At 46.8% G+C, this 14472-nt stretch overlaps 2 protein-coding genes across 5 annotated transcripts in view; both read left to right on the plus strand.

Annotated features, from left to right (window-relative positions):
• The first annotated feature begins 2498 nt into the window (after window positions 1–2498).
• On the plus strand, window positions 2499–8951 carry misp (mitotic spindle positioning). Of its 2 annotated transcripts, XM_016664731.1 has the most exons (5): window positions 2499–2606; window positions 4180–6061; window positions 7091–7299; window positions 7378–7416; window positions 8257–8951. In XM_016664731.1, exons 2-5 carry the CDS (start codon window positions 4282–4284, stop codon window positions 8344–8346), a joined length of 2118 nt encoding a protein of 705 aa, XP_016520217.1. In that variant the 5' UTR covers window positions 2499–2606; window positions 4180–4281; the 3' UTR covers window positions 8347–8951. The 2 variants fall into 2 exon arrangements, with proteins under 2 accessions (XP_016520217.1, XP_016520218.1); XM_016664732.1 differs by lacking the exon at window positions 2499–2606 and having other exon boundaries at window positions 2838–6061.
• Window positions 8952–9337: 386 nt separating this feature from the next.
• Window positions 9338–14472, plus strand: part of med16 (mediator complex subunit 16) — an 8920-nt gene continuing 3785 nt past the window's right edge. Inside the window, exons 1-7 of one of the 3 annotated variants that reach the window (XM_016664729.1) lie at window positions 9338–9688; window positions 10158–10342; window positions 10429–10536; window positions 10689–10858; window positions 11938–12219; window positions 12298–12447; window positions 12517–12622. In XM_016664729.1, the coding sequence (XP_016520215.1) occupies window positions 10201–10342; window positions 10429–10536; window positions 10689–10858; window positions 11938–12219; window positions 12298–12447; window positions 12517–12622 (958 nt within the window). In that variant the 5' untranslated portion in view covers window positions 9338–9688; window positions 10158–10200. The remainder of the gene's footprint in view (window positions 9689–10157; window positions 10343–10428; window positions 10537–10688; window positions 10859–11937; window positions 12220–12297; window positions 12448–12516; window positions 12623–14472) is intronic. The other 2 variants (XM_007579118.2, XM_007579120.2) reach the window with 2 other exon arrangements.

The following is a 14472-nucleotide window of genomic DNA, read 5'->3' on the forward strand; positions in this document are numbered from 1 at the left end:
GACATGCACAGACACACTGACACACACACAGACTTACAGACGCACAGACACACACAGACATGCACACACACAGACACACACACAGAGACATGCACAGACACACTGACACACACACAGACTTACAGACGCACAGACACACACAGACATGCACAGACACACTGACACGCACACACACACACACACAGACACGCACTGACACACACACACACACAGACATGCACAGACACACTGACACGCACACACACACACAGACTTACAGACGCACAGACTTACAGACGCACAGACACACACAGACACGCACTGACACACACACACACACACACAGACATGCACAGACACACTGACACGCACACACACACAGACACGCACACACACACACAGACACGCACAGACACACACTGACACACACGCTCTCCCGGTCGCTCTGAGTTGTCCAGTGAATCTTAGGTGAGTCCTGCTTGTCTTTCCGTGTTCCTACCTGTGTGACATCATGATGATGTCAGCTACCTGTGTTGCTAATCAATGACGTTATTGAGAGTAGTTTTAGCCCCGCCCCCTACAGCTCTTGTTCCTTTGATGTTTATTTTCTGTATCAACCAATCATAGCTGACGGTTTAAATTTTATGGATACTCATCTGTCCGATGGCTGGGCTCGGTTCTGGTTCTGCGAGTAAAGAAACCAAAACCTTCATGAAGAGCAGAATAAGCTGGAGAAGCAGACTAAACATAAACCTTCAGAACCAGAACCAGCAGAGCCATCAGAACCTGTTGTTAGCTCCTTCAGCTTCAGAACCAGAGCTGAACTCTGTATTAAACACTACACAGCTTTCACACTCAAAAATAAAAACAGAAATGTGCGGCGCACAAAAAACTACAGGGCCTCATAAAGTGTGCATACACACAAAAAATGTGTGTTAAATTTTACGCAAAGGCAACATGTATAAAATGAATGTGGTGTGAAAGTTTGCATAAAGCTACGCAAACTTTTTACCTGCAGTGAAAATGTGCGACAGCCACTTTTAATACGGACAATAAGAAACTAGAAGGCATCAAAACTCACCTAAATACACTGAAACCTGAAATCTGACTTCATTCAGTCCAAGAAGCATCAAACCCGATGATTATCATCAATCTTTTATTGTTTAAATGATGAAACTGAACCACATTTATCCTCAGACAATAACCTGAAAAATAAATCAAATGAACTAAAGGAAGGTAAAACTTCACTCCAGTGTAAATAATAACTTCCTCAGTTTGTCTCATGAAGATGTAACTCATCGTCTGAAGCATCTGAGGCTCATTTCATTCTGACTGGAGAGAAAACAGACTGATCAGCAGATGGATCCACCAGGTTTGGTTCTGATCAGGAGACGATCAGCTGATCCAGGTGAGCCGCTACCTGAGGAGCTTTGGCTCTGATGGAGAACATGAAGGATTCAGAGGAGGATTGATCACAGATCAGATCCATCTGATGGTCGATCGGCGTTTAGATTCATCCAGACTGATCATCCTGGAGCTCTGCAGTACTGATACCAGTACATGTGCAACTTGTATACATAATTCCTCTATTTAATAAACGTCCACATTCCCCACTCACCATAAAGGATTCTATGGACTCTTTCTGTCTTTAACCAGCACCAGCAAGAACAGGCCAGGTCCAGTTGGAGAAGCAAAATGTTCCAGTACACTACGCCGTGGAAGGTTCTGACTCTGTCTGGACCCGGAGAACAAGGTGAGGCTGCCAACAACCTGATGCAATACCACTGCTGGTCCAGTAGGGGCCAGCAGAACCTCAGTACCGCTGCTGGTCCAGCAGGGGGCAGCAGAATCTCAGTACCGCTGCTGGTCCAGCAGGGGGCAGCAGAACCTCAGTACCGCTGCTGGTCCAGCAGGGGGCAGCAGAACCTCAGTACCGCTGCTGGTCCAGCAGGGGGCAGGGTTCCCCTGGTTCTCTGGTCCTCCAGGCTCACTACTGTGGAGAATTATCCTTCTCCATGCTAAGTTCTTGATGTATGAGGTTGAAAAAGAGTCAGTGAGTTGAATTCATGATTTCCATTTATTTATTTATACCAAAATACAGCTGGTCCATTTCTCATGCTACCTTTAGGAGTTAGCAGGAAAAAATGCTATCAAACAAAAGTTTTACATTCCTTTTGTTAGCCTCTATCCAAGCTACGCCCTAAAAAGGGCATTCCCTAGTGTGTCATATCCTTTAACCCTAGATTTGATGGCGTTTCCTAACATGTCATTTCCTTTAGCTTTAGCTTTGCAACTAGCTAAAAGAGATGGAAGAAAAAACAGAATTATTTATTCTCAACACATGTTTTAGCAGTTTCCCTGTTTCATTTCGCCTGATTCAGCTGATTGCAGTTCAGCAAACACCTGTCAACTGAAGTCACCTGGCTGCAGTGAGCTTGGAGGCCCAGGGCTGGGAAACTCTGCTCTCAGTACCCAGAAAGCCCGACACTCTCCATGATGATGATCCAGAGTCCACCTGAGGGAGAGCGGGTGGGCGGGGCCTGTGAGTGGGCGGGGCCTCACAGCAACCTTCGTCCCCTCAGGCAGCTGCTCTTCAGACCTGCAGCTGCTGCTGGACGCTGATCGAGGTAAGAGAGATTCTGTTGTTCAGGTGATTTGAGGCCAGAGGCTGACCAGATGTTTGGGTCCGTTAGGGTGCGGGACTGTGGTTCGGCTCGGTCCAGAAACAACACAGGAACTCACACACACACGCACACAGAGGAACACACACACACACACACACACACGAACACACACAGAGAGGAACACACACGCGCACACACACGCACACACACACACAGGAACACACACGCACATACACACACACACAGAGAGGAACACACACACACAAGTTCTGGCCCGGTTCCGTTGCCCCACAGCAGGCGGTTGCCTATCGGCCACCAGCTGCGGGAGCGGCGTCTTATCAGCCGGTCGCAGGCGAAGCTGCAGCTCTGAATGTTCCTCCTGCGGTTCTGGTGGTTCAAGTTCTCACTGTCTCATCAGACGGTTCTGATCCAGATTGATCCTCCCGACGTGAACCAATCTTCTCCAGAACTTGGAACCATCCCGGACAACCAGCTGATTGTGAACTGTTCGGACCAGAACCAGTTGTGACAGATCGGTCCGGAATGTTCTGGATCAGTGATGAGGGAGAACCTGAAGTTCTGATCCTGTTGATATGGACCCAACCAGAACCTGGCAGGCGGTGCCACATTAACAAACTGGTATCAAACCAGTCCAACACCAGACTAAAACCAGGACAGACACAAATTGAGACCAGTTCAAAACCAGTTAAACACCAGGCAGTTTTATGAAGAATTAATGAGCACAAAACCAGTATGACACCAGTCTATTTATGACACCAGTCTATTTATGACACCAGTCTATTTATGACACCAGTCTATTTATGACACCAGTCCAGAACAAACTTTAATCCCAATTTATTCCAAAGAAGCAAGTCCTGTACAAAGTAATGAAAAATCATACCAGTTTAAACCAGTATGGTAGCAGTTTAAATGGAAATGATCCAGAACCAGTTTAAAAGCAGCATGCAGATGGATCTAACCCAGTTTGAAACCAGAGTAAACAGAACCAGTCCAGAACCCTCCAGAATTCAGTATGAAACCAGTTTCAAACTGGATGAGTTGAACCAGTTTAGATGTCAGTGACCTGAGTCGGGTTCTGGTTTTAAACCCACCCTGGCCAAACCCAGTAAGGGCGGTTCTGTGGGTCAACCACCAACAGAACCAGCATGATATCCAGTTTAAGACTGGCTTACTGGGACTGTTGAACTAGAAACCAGTGTAGATCCGCACAGTTCAAAAGCTCCTGTAAGAAAAGCTGCCATCAACACCCAGACCAGGTCCATCAGAATTGCCGGTATCAGCAGGTTTATCTCTGGACCTGCAGTGTGGATCTGATAAGAGGCGGGTTGTTGCACCAGCTGAACCGAGCCGCTCCTCTCTGGGGTGTAAACTCATCTCTGATCAGTCAGACGTTCCTTTCCTCTGTGACTTCAGTTTCATTTCTCCCAACCCAGCTCAGACTCTATGGGGACTACAGGTCCCACAATCCTTTGCAAACGCCCCCCAGGACTCCCTGGGTGTTGCTGATCAGTTTATTGCTCCTTGGCTTCAGTAATTGTCTTTGCTGTTGTTTCAGAGACTCTCAACCGAAGACTGTTGGCCTGTTTGGTCCCCACAAAGTTCTCAAAGATCCAGAGACGGTTCTCCCCCCTGTGTCTCCGCAACGCCCCCTGCAGGCATGGACAGCTCCCCCAGGAGGTGGGTGCTGAAGCCTCTGTCCCCCCAGCTGCAGCCCTCAGACCTGAGAACCATCGTTGGGTCTGCTCCTGGCCTGGCGGACCGGGACTCTGGCTCCTGGGAGAACAACGGAACCCAGAACGGCCTAGTCAAAGTCCGGCATGTCACGGTGCAGGATGGGGACTCTAGCGGTGACGAGTGGCAGCCCAGCAGTCCCGGTAGCAGCTCTGGCTCTCAGAGCGGCTTCTACTCCTTTGTGGAGGATCCCAGGAGTCCGGAGGCGGAGCTGAACGAAGCCTGGATGGTGTCACCACAGCGCCAGGCTCAACTGGCCGTCCTGAAGAAAGAGAAAGGGTTCAAACTACAGACCTACAGCAGCAACAAGAAGCCAGAGAGTCTGTTCTCAGAGAGCAATGGAGACCATCAGTATATAGTGGATCCCAACAATGGGATAAAAATGATAGATGAGGATGAGGAGAAGCAGCTTCGTAAGATGATCATCCACAGCCAGGCCCCTAGGAGGAGCCAACCAGAACCACAGAACCAAGCGGAGGTTCTGGACCCCATCCTGTCCACAAATAGACTGATAGAGGGGTTCAGTTTGAGCTTTAGTCCTGTTCTCTCCAGACCAGAATCTCCTCAAATCGCTGCGCCAGGGGCCGTGGTGAAGGAACAGATCAACTTTGGTGCAGCCCGACAGAAGTTTCTACAGATAGAGCAAGACCGACTGTCACAGATGCTCAGTCCTGTCCGGTCCCCCAGAATCCCGCCGGACTTGACTCCAGAATTGGATCCTAATGTTTATGTGTCGAGGAAAGTGAAAGTCTACGGTGCCATGGAGGCAGGCGGTAACACGACTCCATTTAGACCAGCAGGCGGAGATGAGATGGATCTTCAGAGGAGAGTGACAGTGCTCCGATCCGATGGCAGTCTGAGTAGAGAGAGTAGCGTCTTTGAAGACTCTGGCCATGAGGAACTGTCAGTAGAAGTGGCTGGAGGCTACGCCAGTGATGACAGCTTGCTTGATCACTGCAGGAAATCCAAGGTGTTCCCTGAAACCCCCATTGAGAGGGAGATCCGATTAACTCAAGAACGTGAGGCGGAGCTACGGAAGTCTCGAGGCCTGAAGCACAGCAGTGGTCAAGTGGAGATGGTCAGAATCGAAACCAGACGTTCACTGCTGTCCCCGACACCCGACAGAACCTTCGAGAAGAATCCACTGAGCTTCATCCTCCACAGAAAAACCCAAAGGGAGGAAGGCCCCCAGCAACCAGAGATCCAGGAACCAGATGGCAGAGCTCCTCCTCCACAGCTGGAGTACAAGAAAGAAGAGGCTGACCCACACTCAGGAGAAAAGCCTGATTCCGATTCTGGAACAGACAAAGTGTTCCTTTCTCCATGCTGTCCTCACCGACATCCTGATGAGTCCTGGTTCTCCCAGATGAACCCAACCACCGCCTTATTCACACCAAAGGACTCTGAGGGCAGAAAACAAACAGTTTCCTCCCCTCCTGCTTCTCTCACACCAACAACCCTGCATGAATTAGAGCTCCCTCAGAGCTGGAGGAAGAACCTGGAATCCACAGGCCTGCAGTTCAGAGGGCAAGGAGCTCCAGACTTCATTGAGAAGGAGATTGAAGAAGCTCTGAAAAGAGAACAGGAGCTGAGAGAGCTGAGGGAGTCCATGAAGGAAACCAACCGACCCATCTTCTCTCCAGTTCCTCTGGCGGACCAGGCATCCAGGACGGCCATGAGGCAGTTCTACCCACCACTTGAAACAGGTACCAGATTCCTATCCTAAATTTAATGGCACCAACTCTTTACTTTCAGTTTTAAGGAGAAATAGAAATATTTACATTCAGGCTTGATGTTGGATCTATTGTCACTGAGATGAATTGAACCCTAGGCGGTTTTGGAAAAGGATGCTGACGTTTGCTGCAGTTCCTGCCTCTCCTGTCAAATTCTCTTTGGCCATTTTCACCAAACTGTTCCATCCTGATCCAGCTCGCCCCACACAACCATGTAGAACAAACAGGTCAGTGGAGTGACGCAGCAGGAGGTGTTGTTCACTCTGGCCCCCCTGCACGTGCCTGGCCGTGAAGCCAGCTGATCTCGCTCAGGTTAGGGACAGAGGCGGGTTGACTTTAGCTCCCTTCACCGGATCAGTATTCTGCTGTGAGCATCCTGATGTTCCTCCTGTCAGTTAGTGGAGGAACATTAGCTCGGTGTTCAGACAAAGGAACCGTCTGGGATCAAGATTCTTGCTGCTGGTTCTTTTGGGCTGCTGCTAAGGTCTGTCATTTCTAAAGAACCCTCAGCCATGCTTATGAGAAGCCCCAGCTTCATAGTTTTTCAAGGTTCTGGTACTGGGTTTCCCAGGAGGTCCAGACTAGGCCAAAACTGGGCCTGCTCCAGGTCAAACCCACTGTAGACACAATGAGTAACCTAATGAGGCCAGAGTCCAGCAGACTGAGTCAATTAGTAACAGTTTCTGACTCAGAGTCCAGTCTCTGTCAGACGGCCTTCTCAGGAACACCACACCTAAGCTTCAAGGAGAACAGGGGTGTCCTTCCTGGGGTGGCCTGCAGGGGGCAGTGTCACCCAGCAGTAGAGTGTTGGAGATGCATTCAGGTTAACTGTTGGTGGACATGAAGCAGGTTCTAAAGAGGCTTTAGAACTCCTCTAGAACCAGAACTTGGAGGTCCTATTTGCTCACAGCCACTTTGTGGTTGATGTCTCAGGTATCCCTCAGGGTAGGGTTAGGGTTAGCATGCCTGCTCATGTACACATGCTTCCTTCCTGTCACTCAGAGAAACCCGCCAGTCCGTCCTCGTCCTCTCCTCATCTCAGCGTCCGGCTGCCCTCTGCCTCCCTCGTCACCGCTAAGCCCTGGGCCTCATCGGCGTCCCCGGCCTCTTCCTCCCCACTGGCGGTCCGGACGGTTCCTCGAGGTTTGACGGAAACGCTGCTGCAGGACTTTGAGGAACACCGAGCCAAGCTGAAGCTGGAAGAGAGCGCTGTGAGTCTCCTGCTCTTATTTTGGTAGTCTCAGCCTGAGAGATTGGACTTCCTGTCTGAAGATCTTTGTGTCTTTCAGTACGCAGGAATCCAGCCGGTTGATGACATCAACAATGAGGTAAGCACTGCAGGCCCTGAAATGGTGCAGGATGGAAACCAGTTACACCAGTTACAGAACCAACCCCACTAGAACATAGGATAATCAACAGACTCAAAGTGTTCATAGAACCTGGCCCAATCCATTACGGAGCAGTACTTTTACCTTGAAGGGAATCTGTGAGCTTTATTCTGGAAAGCTATTTGAGAGTTTCTGTAGAACCCAGAATGTTTAGTACTCAATCAATGTCGGTTTAAGAGGTTCTGACCCAATGGTTTTGGTTTATTGGGTCTATGGAGGCAGCCATAGACCACAGACCATAGACCATGGCTAGAAGATGATCCAAAGAAGAAGTTGAGTCATTGGTTACAATGATGATTCCCACCTAAACGTCTCTTTAGCAACATTTTGAAGATTTCTACGATAATTCTGTAGATCTGGGTCAAACAGACCCTTCAGTCGGTCCAGTTCTCCGGACTGACTGGTCCTACAGCAGAGGGAGATGTGAAGATGAAACTGTGGTCATAAAAGGAGTTTAAATCCAAAAGGTTTTGAACATCTCACCAGGTCTGAACCATCAACACTCTAAGCTTTCTATAACCTGTTTAGACTTTGAATGATGGTTCTACTGGACCAGCGAACGCTGGCCCAGTTGGTTCTCAACTCGTAGGCTGAAGACATGACGTGTGTTTAGCAACTGGCTAGTTAGCATGTCTTGATTTCTGGATCAACTTGTGGATCTTCAGGAGTTTGACTTATTTGGACCCTGTCACTAAAGACTTTTATTTTGAAAGACTTCACTGACTGGTTCCACATGCATCTATTCCATCACCTTGATGTCCCCTCTGTCTCTTGTCTCAGGTGGTGGAGTCCACTCGAGTCGTTCGTCATAAAAACCAGAGAGCGCTGCTGTGGGAGGCTGGACAGTTCGCCAACCAGGACAACCAGTGAGACCACGAGGACCACATGAAGGACCAGATTTGGTTCCAGAACCAAGTGTGGACCAGTCCCAAGCAGGGTCATGGATCAGCAGCATCAACTGATGGACCCTTATAGACAAGATGTTCTCACCTGATCCAATCAGCTGCTGAGTAAACGTCCAGTGGAGACAACTGGTCGCTTTCAGTCTAATCTCAGAGAGTGACGCAGGAGTTTGATTTTGACACTTTTAATTAGACAAAACTAAACAGGAAGTCAGTAACTGTTCATGATTGAAATTGATGCAGCAAAATAAATGAAACCCTAAAATTCGTTGATTGTTGCAGTTCTGCTGTTTGTCTGGATGGGTTCTGGACTTGAGAACGGACCCACTTTGCAGTCTGTCAGCATGAACTTCTTCCATGCTGAGGTCAGAGCCTGCTGTGACATCACTGACCCAACTCACAGGTGGTGGAGCCATGTTAAAAACCTGAGGTTTCTCCACCAGACGGGAAGCAACCATATTTGGAGACGATCCCAAGTAACCCCTACTCCTTCCCAACCAGCAGGATGCGCTCTGATTGGCCGATGGAGAACCTGTTCACTGACAGGCATTCTGCTAATGCTCCCACAGTAATGTTGAAAAAAACAAAACAACAGATTTTAATCTCTGAGTTTTTTCCTTCAGTAAATAAAGAATAAGTACATCTACAATACTAACTGGTGGTTTCGTTATTTTTATATTGCAGAGTTTATTAACATATCTGGTATGAGTTTCAGATGTGATGTTGTGGTGTTTGATGAATATGGCTCGTTTGGTCAGCAGAATGAAACATTAATATTAAAGTGTTTAAATATTATTCTGCTCAAATATCTCCTAGAAGTTTAAATAAAAAACACCAGCAGGTAAGCATGAGCGCTTTAAACGTTTTCTGAAAGAGCCTGTCAGAACGCGCTGAGGGTAAAATGACCCTCCTATATGTCTGGGTCCTCCGTGCAGTGCGGGCTGCCCGCGGCGCCTTTTCAGAAATCAGCAGACAGGTTTAACAGAGCGTAATGGAGATCATCTATAGAAAAATTAAACTTGACGCCAAAAAGAAAACGGAACACTGATTATGTGAAACTTGTTGATGAGATGCTTTAATAATTCAGTTTTACATTCAGGCAGCTGTTTGTACAGCTTTAGTTGGATTGGGGGTGGGACCGAGTCTGGCTGTTTTACAACACCGTCTTTAGCTCCATTTCTTGAATAGGCCTCAGTTCTACTAATTCAACTGATTCGGCCTTGTAATTCATGTTAAAGTTTTATTCTACAGTTTCGTTTTTTCCTGAGACTGAAAAAGATTCTTTATTTTCTCGCCGCTTAATCAGTCAGGTAAGCTAACAACAGCTAGTAGATGCTAGCATTTGCTGAAAAAACTGAATTAAACTGGCTAACCAGCGGACTTTAAACACCTCCAGCTTCTGGACCTGGTGTTGTCTGACATTGGGTCCAGTTCGGCTGCAGTTTTACTTTAAAAAGGCTGTTCTTATAAAGGATAAGTATAGATTTCTGCTAAAATCCAATCAAACCAACGGACCCAACCTGGCTTAAATGAGCAACTTTTAAAGGGGATTCTGAATTAATCAGAACTCAGCCTATTAAACAGGATAATATGATTTAAATCTCAAAATTTATTTATTATTTTTCCCAGTTTCCATAAGCAATGCGACCCCTGCTGATAAATGCTACTGGGCCTATCCCAGTTTACACCAGAACTGAATACTTGACCTACGAAGATCAGAACCAGTAGACGGACCTGACCTGGAACAGAAAGCCTCACCAGATGTTTGTTTTCTCTCAGGTGAGGCGCCCACCTGTCCTGGTTCTTCTTCTGTGATTCAGTCATGGAGCTGGCGTATGTGTGCGACTGGGAGAAGCGTCCGAAGAGCACCCACTGTCCGTCCATCCCACTGGTGAGCTCCTGGTCCTGCAGGAACCTGGTGGCCTTCACCACCGACCTGAAGAACGACGATGACGACACCAAAGGTAGGCAGGAACCAGAGACCTGGGAAAACCCACTTTGACCCAATCAGAATCCACTCTGACCTAATCAGAACCCGTTCATCTTCCAGATGTCAGTCACATGATCCACATCATTGACACAGAGCATCCGTGGGACGTGTTCTCCATCAACTCTGGCCACAGTGAAGTCATTTCCTGTCTGGAGTGGGACCAATCAGGTGAGCTTTACCCAAGTCACCTGTTGTCCAGGTTCTGTAACTCCTGGGGGTTCTGACCCAGTTCTGCAGGGTTTTAAATGCTGGTTTCTTATGTTTCTGGTTCTCTGTTGTGTCTCGCTGTGTTTTAACTCGGTCCCGCCCCGGTTCTAAAGGCTCCCGCCTGCTGTCGGCGGACGGCGACGGCAGGATCCGGTGCTGGTCGATGTCAGAGCACCTGGTGAACAGCTGGGAGAGCGCCCTGAGCAGCTCGGTGGACGGAGACCCCATCGTGGCGCTGAGCTGGCTGCACAACGGCGTCAAGCTGGCGCTGCATGTAGAGATGGTGAGGTCACTTCCCGGAGGCCGCGGGCTGCTGCTGAGAAACGAGATATTTTCTCGTCTCTCCAGGTCCATTGATGTCGTGTGTAAAAGTGAAACCACAAAGACAACAGTCACTGTTCAACTTCACAATCAACCAGAATTTATTCAAACAACCAAATGCATAAAATCACATCAACAGCTCAACATGATCATCAGAAACTAAAGCCACAAGAAGAAATTAATTACCTCAGAAAAATTCAAAAGTACAAAGACTCTCCTTCAGAGAGCTCTGAGTGGCAGTTCAGACAGATCCTCCACCCAGCGATCTGATTGGCTGTTTTAGCTCCATTACTTCTATATCCAGGTGTTTCTACTGCCTGGTGTCCGACGTTTAGAGGCGTCTGCCTGCCTACAGCAGCACCACGCCATCAGTGCTGCCTGTAGCCAGACATGCAGGTGTTACCGAGGCCCAGGATGGATCCATCGCTGTCCAATCCTCCTGTCCCAGAGAAAGAACAGTAGATGTTCATTTCATACAGAAACATTTTACTCAAGAAAGCAGGACCAAAGTTTATCAGCTATCTGTGTTTCTCATTTCAAACTGGTTCCTGAACCCACAGAGCTCTGCTGACCTCTGACCTCTGACCCAGGGCATCAATCAGCGGATTTGATTATAAAAATTAACACACATTTCATATAATATCTTGAAACTCTGATAAAACAGACATGAGCAGTTTCACTACCAACACATCCGTTACACTCTGATGTTCTGATTAGTTTCCAACTTCTTTGGTTATAATGAACTAAAACATTTTCAGATAAATTTATGACTTATAGACTCTTAAGAATGTGATCTACTATAAAAACTACTGTTTAGACTAATTTTAATCAAATCGTGATCATTATATCTAAGAAAATGTTCTACTGATCAAATTATGTATTGATTAAATCATGAGTCTAAATCTGACCTAAATTAAGGCCGACTCAAAACAATCAGGATCAGTCTAATGTTTCAACATGTGCTAAAGTTAAACGTCATTAAAACTAGCATAATTAAACTAAATTTTCCAACACTGGGCTTTTCCTGTCCTCTCGCCGTAGTCTGGCTCCACCAACTTTGGAGAAAAGTTCTCGCGGGTCAAGTTCTCGCCGTCGCTGACGCTGTTCGGTGGGAAGCCGATGGAAGGCTGGCTGGCGGTGACGGTCAGCGGCCTGGTGACGGTTTCGCTGCTGAAGCCGGGCGGCGCTCTGCTGACGGCCAGCGAGAGCCTGTGCCGTCTGCGGGGCCGTGTGGCGCTGGCCGACATTGCCTTCACCGGCGGCGGGAACATCGTGGTGGCGGCGACCGACGGCAGCAGCTCCTCACCGGTCCAATTCTACAAGGTGAGGGCAGAAGGTAATGCTGTTGCTACGGTAACATGACGCTCAGGCAAGGCACACAATAACCAGGTGTGTGTGCAGGTGGTGGTGAGCGTGGTGAGCGAGAAGTGCCGCATCGACACAGAGCTGCTGCCGTCGCTCTTCCTGCGCTGCACCACCGACCCGCTGCGGAGGGACAAATATCCGGCCGTCACGCACCTCAAGTTCCTGACCCGGGAGAACTCCGAGCAGGTGAGTGCCACCGGTTCGGGGCTGGCCAGGTCAGAACCGGCCCCTCTCTGACGGCTCCTCTGGTTGCAGGTGCTGCTGTGCGCGTCCAATCAGAGCGGCAGCATCGTGGAGTGCTGGTCCCTCAGGAAGGAAGGACTTCCTGTCAACAACATCTTCCAGCACCGCTCTCCAGTTGGTAAGACCCCNTCAGCGGATTTGATTATAAAAATTAACACACATTTCATATAATATCTTCAAACTGATGAAACAGACATGAGCAGTTTCACTACCAACACATCTGTTACACATGATGTTCTGATCAGTTTCCAACTTCTTTGGTTATAATGAACTAAAACATTTTCAGATGAATTTATGACTTACAGACATGTGATCTACTATAAAAACTACTGATTAGACTAATTTTAATCAAATCGTGATCATTATATCTAAGAAAAATGTTCTACTGATCAAGTTATGTATTAATTAAATGAGTCTAAATCTAGCCTAAATTAAGGCCGACTCTAAACAATCAGGATCAGTCTAATGTTTCAACATGTGCTAAAGTTAAACGTCATTAAAACTAGATCAATTACTTTTATATCAAGGTGTTGCATATTAGCATAATTAAACTAATATTTCCAAAACTAGCAAAACTGCTACATTGCTTTCATAGACTTGACTCCTTTTTCTGTCGAAGGTGGCCAATATTTCAGTTGTATTTAACTCTGTAACTCTTACTGTAATAAGAAGGTTTGAAACGGGAGCGGCTGAGCGTTAGCATTAGCATTAGCTAACAGCTCATTATGGGAGCTGAGAGCAGAGGGGCGACTGCAGCTGGCAGTAAAACAAAATAAAGTATGACTTTATTTCCTATCATCTTCAACGTAGAGCTTTTAAAAGCACAAAATAAAATCTGAATATTTTTCTAGTAAACTCTGGTGCTGACCTTTAAGTTATACTTCCCAAATATTCAATTCCTACATATTTATGGGTTCTCAGCCAGGACATGGGAAAAAAAATGTTTAAAGCAACTTAAATTATCATTTCAATAACAAGATTTGTATTGAGAACCACTGCAATAATTCAATATTTATGAGGAATTTTATTAAGTGGAGTTACTTATTAAAATGTGTTTTACTAAGTCTCTGTAAAGTAGCAGAGATCAGGTCAGTGACTCTGAACCAAACTCAGATCTACAGGTCCTTTTAAAAAAAATTGCATATTGTGATAAAGTTCATTATTTTCCATAATGTAATGATAAAAATTAAACTGTCATATGTTTTAGATTCATTGCACACCAACTGAAATATTTCAGGTCATTTATTGTTTTAATACTGATCATTTTGGCCTACAGCTCATGAAAACCCAAAATTCCTGTCTCAAAAAATTTGCATATTTCAGCCAACCAATAGAAGAAAAGTGTTTTAATACCAAAAAAGTTAACCTTCAAATAATTATGTTCAGTTATGCCCTCAGTACTTGGTCAGGAATCCTTTTGCAGCCTTCAGTGCACCGTGGAGCCAATCAGCCTGTGGCTCTGCTGAGGTGTTATGGAGCCCAGGATGCTCCGATAGCGACTTTAAGCTCATCCAGAGTTTTGGGTCTCAACTTTCTCTTCACAATATCCCACAGATCCTCTCTGGGGTTCAGGTCAGGAGAGTTGGCAGGCCAACAGTAACACCATGGTCAGTAATACCAGTGGTTTTGGCTCTGTGAGCTGAAGGTGGTGCTGAAAAATGAAATCTTCATCTCCATAAAGCTTTTCAGCAGATGGAAGCATGAAGTGCTCCAACATCTCCTGATAGCTGCTGCATTGACCTGCCCTTGATGAAACACAGTGGACCAACACCAGCAGCTGACATGGCACCCACTATAATTGCCTCCACTGTATGTAGGCAATTATAACTAAGTTTCATATGTCCTTAAAAAGTACCTAAAAGCTGAACAACTTATTTTTCCTGACAATTTCTTGAAACCACTTCTTGTTCATCCAACATTTTAATATGCTTCATTACTGAGTTGTGATCAGCTGATGGATTCAGAACA

The sequence above is a fragment of the Poecilia formosa genome, unplaced genomic scaffold, assembly GCF_000485575.1.
Source record: "Poecilia formosa unplaced genomic scaffold, Poecilia_formosa-5.1.2 Scaffold508, whole genome shotgun sequence".
NCBI lineage: Eukaryota > Metazoa > Chordata > Actinopteri > Cyprinodontiformes > Poeciliidae > Poecilia > Poecilia formosa.

Coding starts and splice junctions, on each gene's coding strand:
- misp (XM_016664731.1), top strand. CDS start 4,282: ATGGACAGCTCCCCCAGGAGGTGGGTGCTGAAGCCTCTGTCCCCCCAG. Junction 6,062..7,090: donor CTACCCACCACTTGAAACAG/GTACCAGATTCC, acceptor CCTGTCACTCAG/AGAAACCCGCCAGTCCGTCC. Junction 7,300..7,377: donor TGAAGCTGGAAGAGAGCGCT/GTGAGTCTCCTG, acceptor TGTGTCTTTCAG/TACGCAGGAATCCAGCCGGT.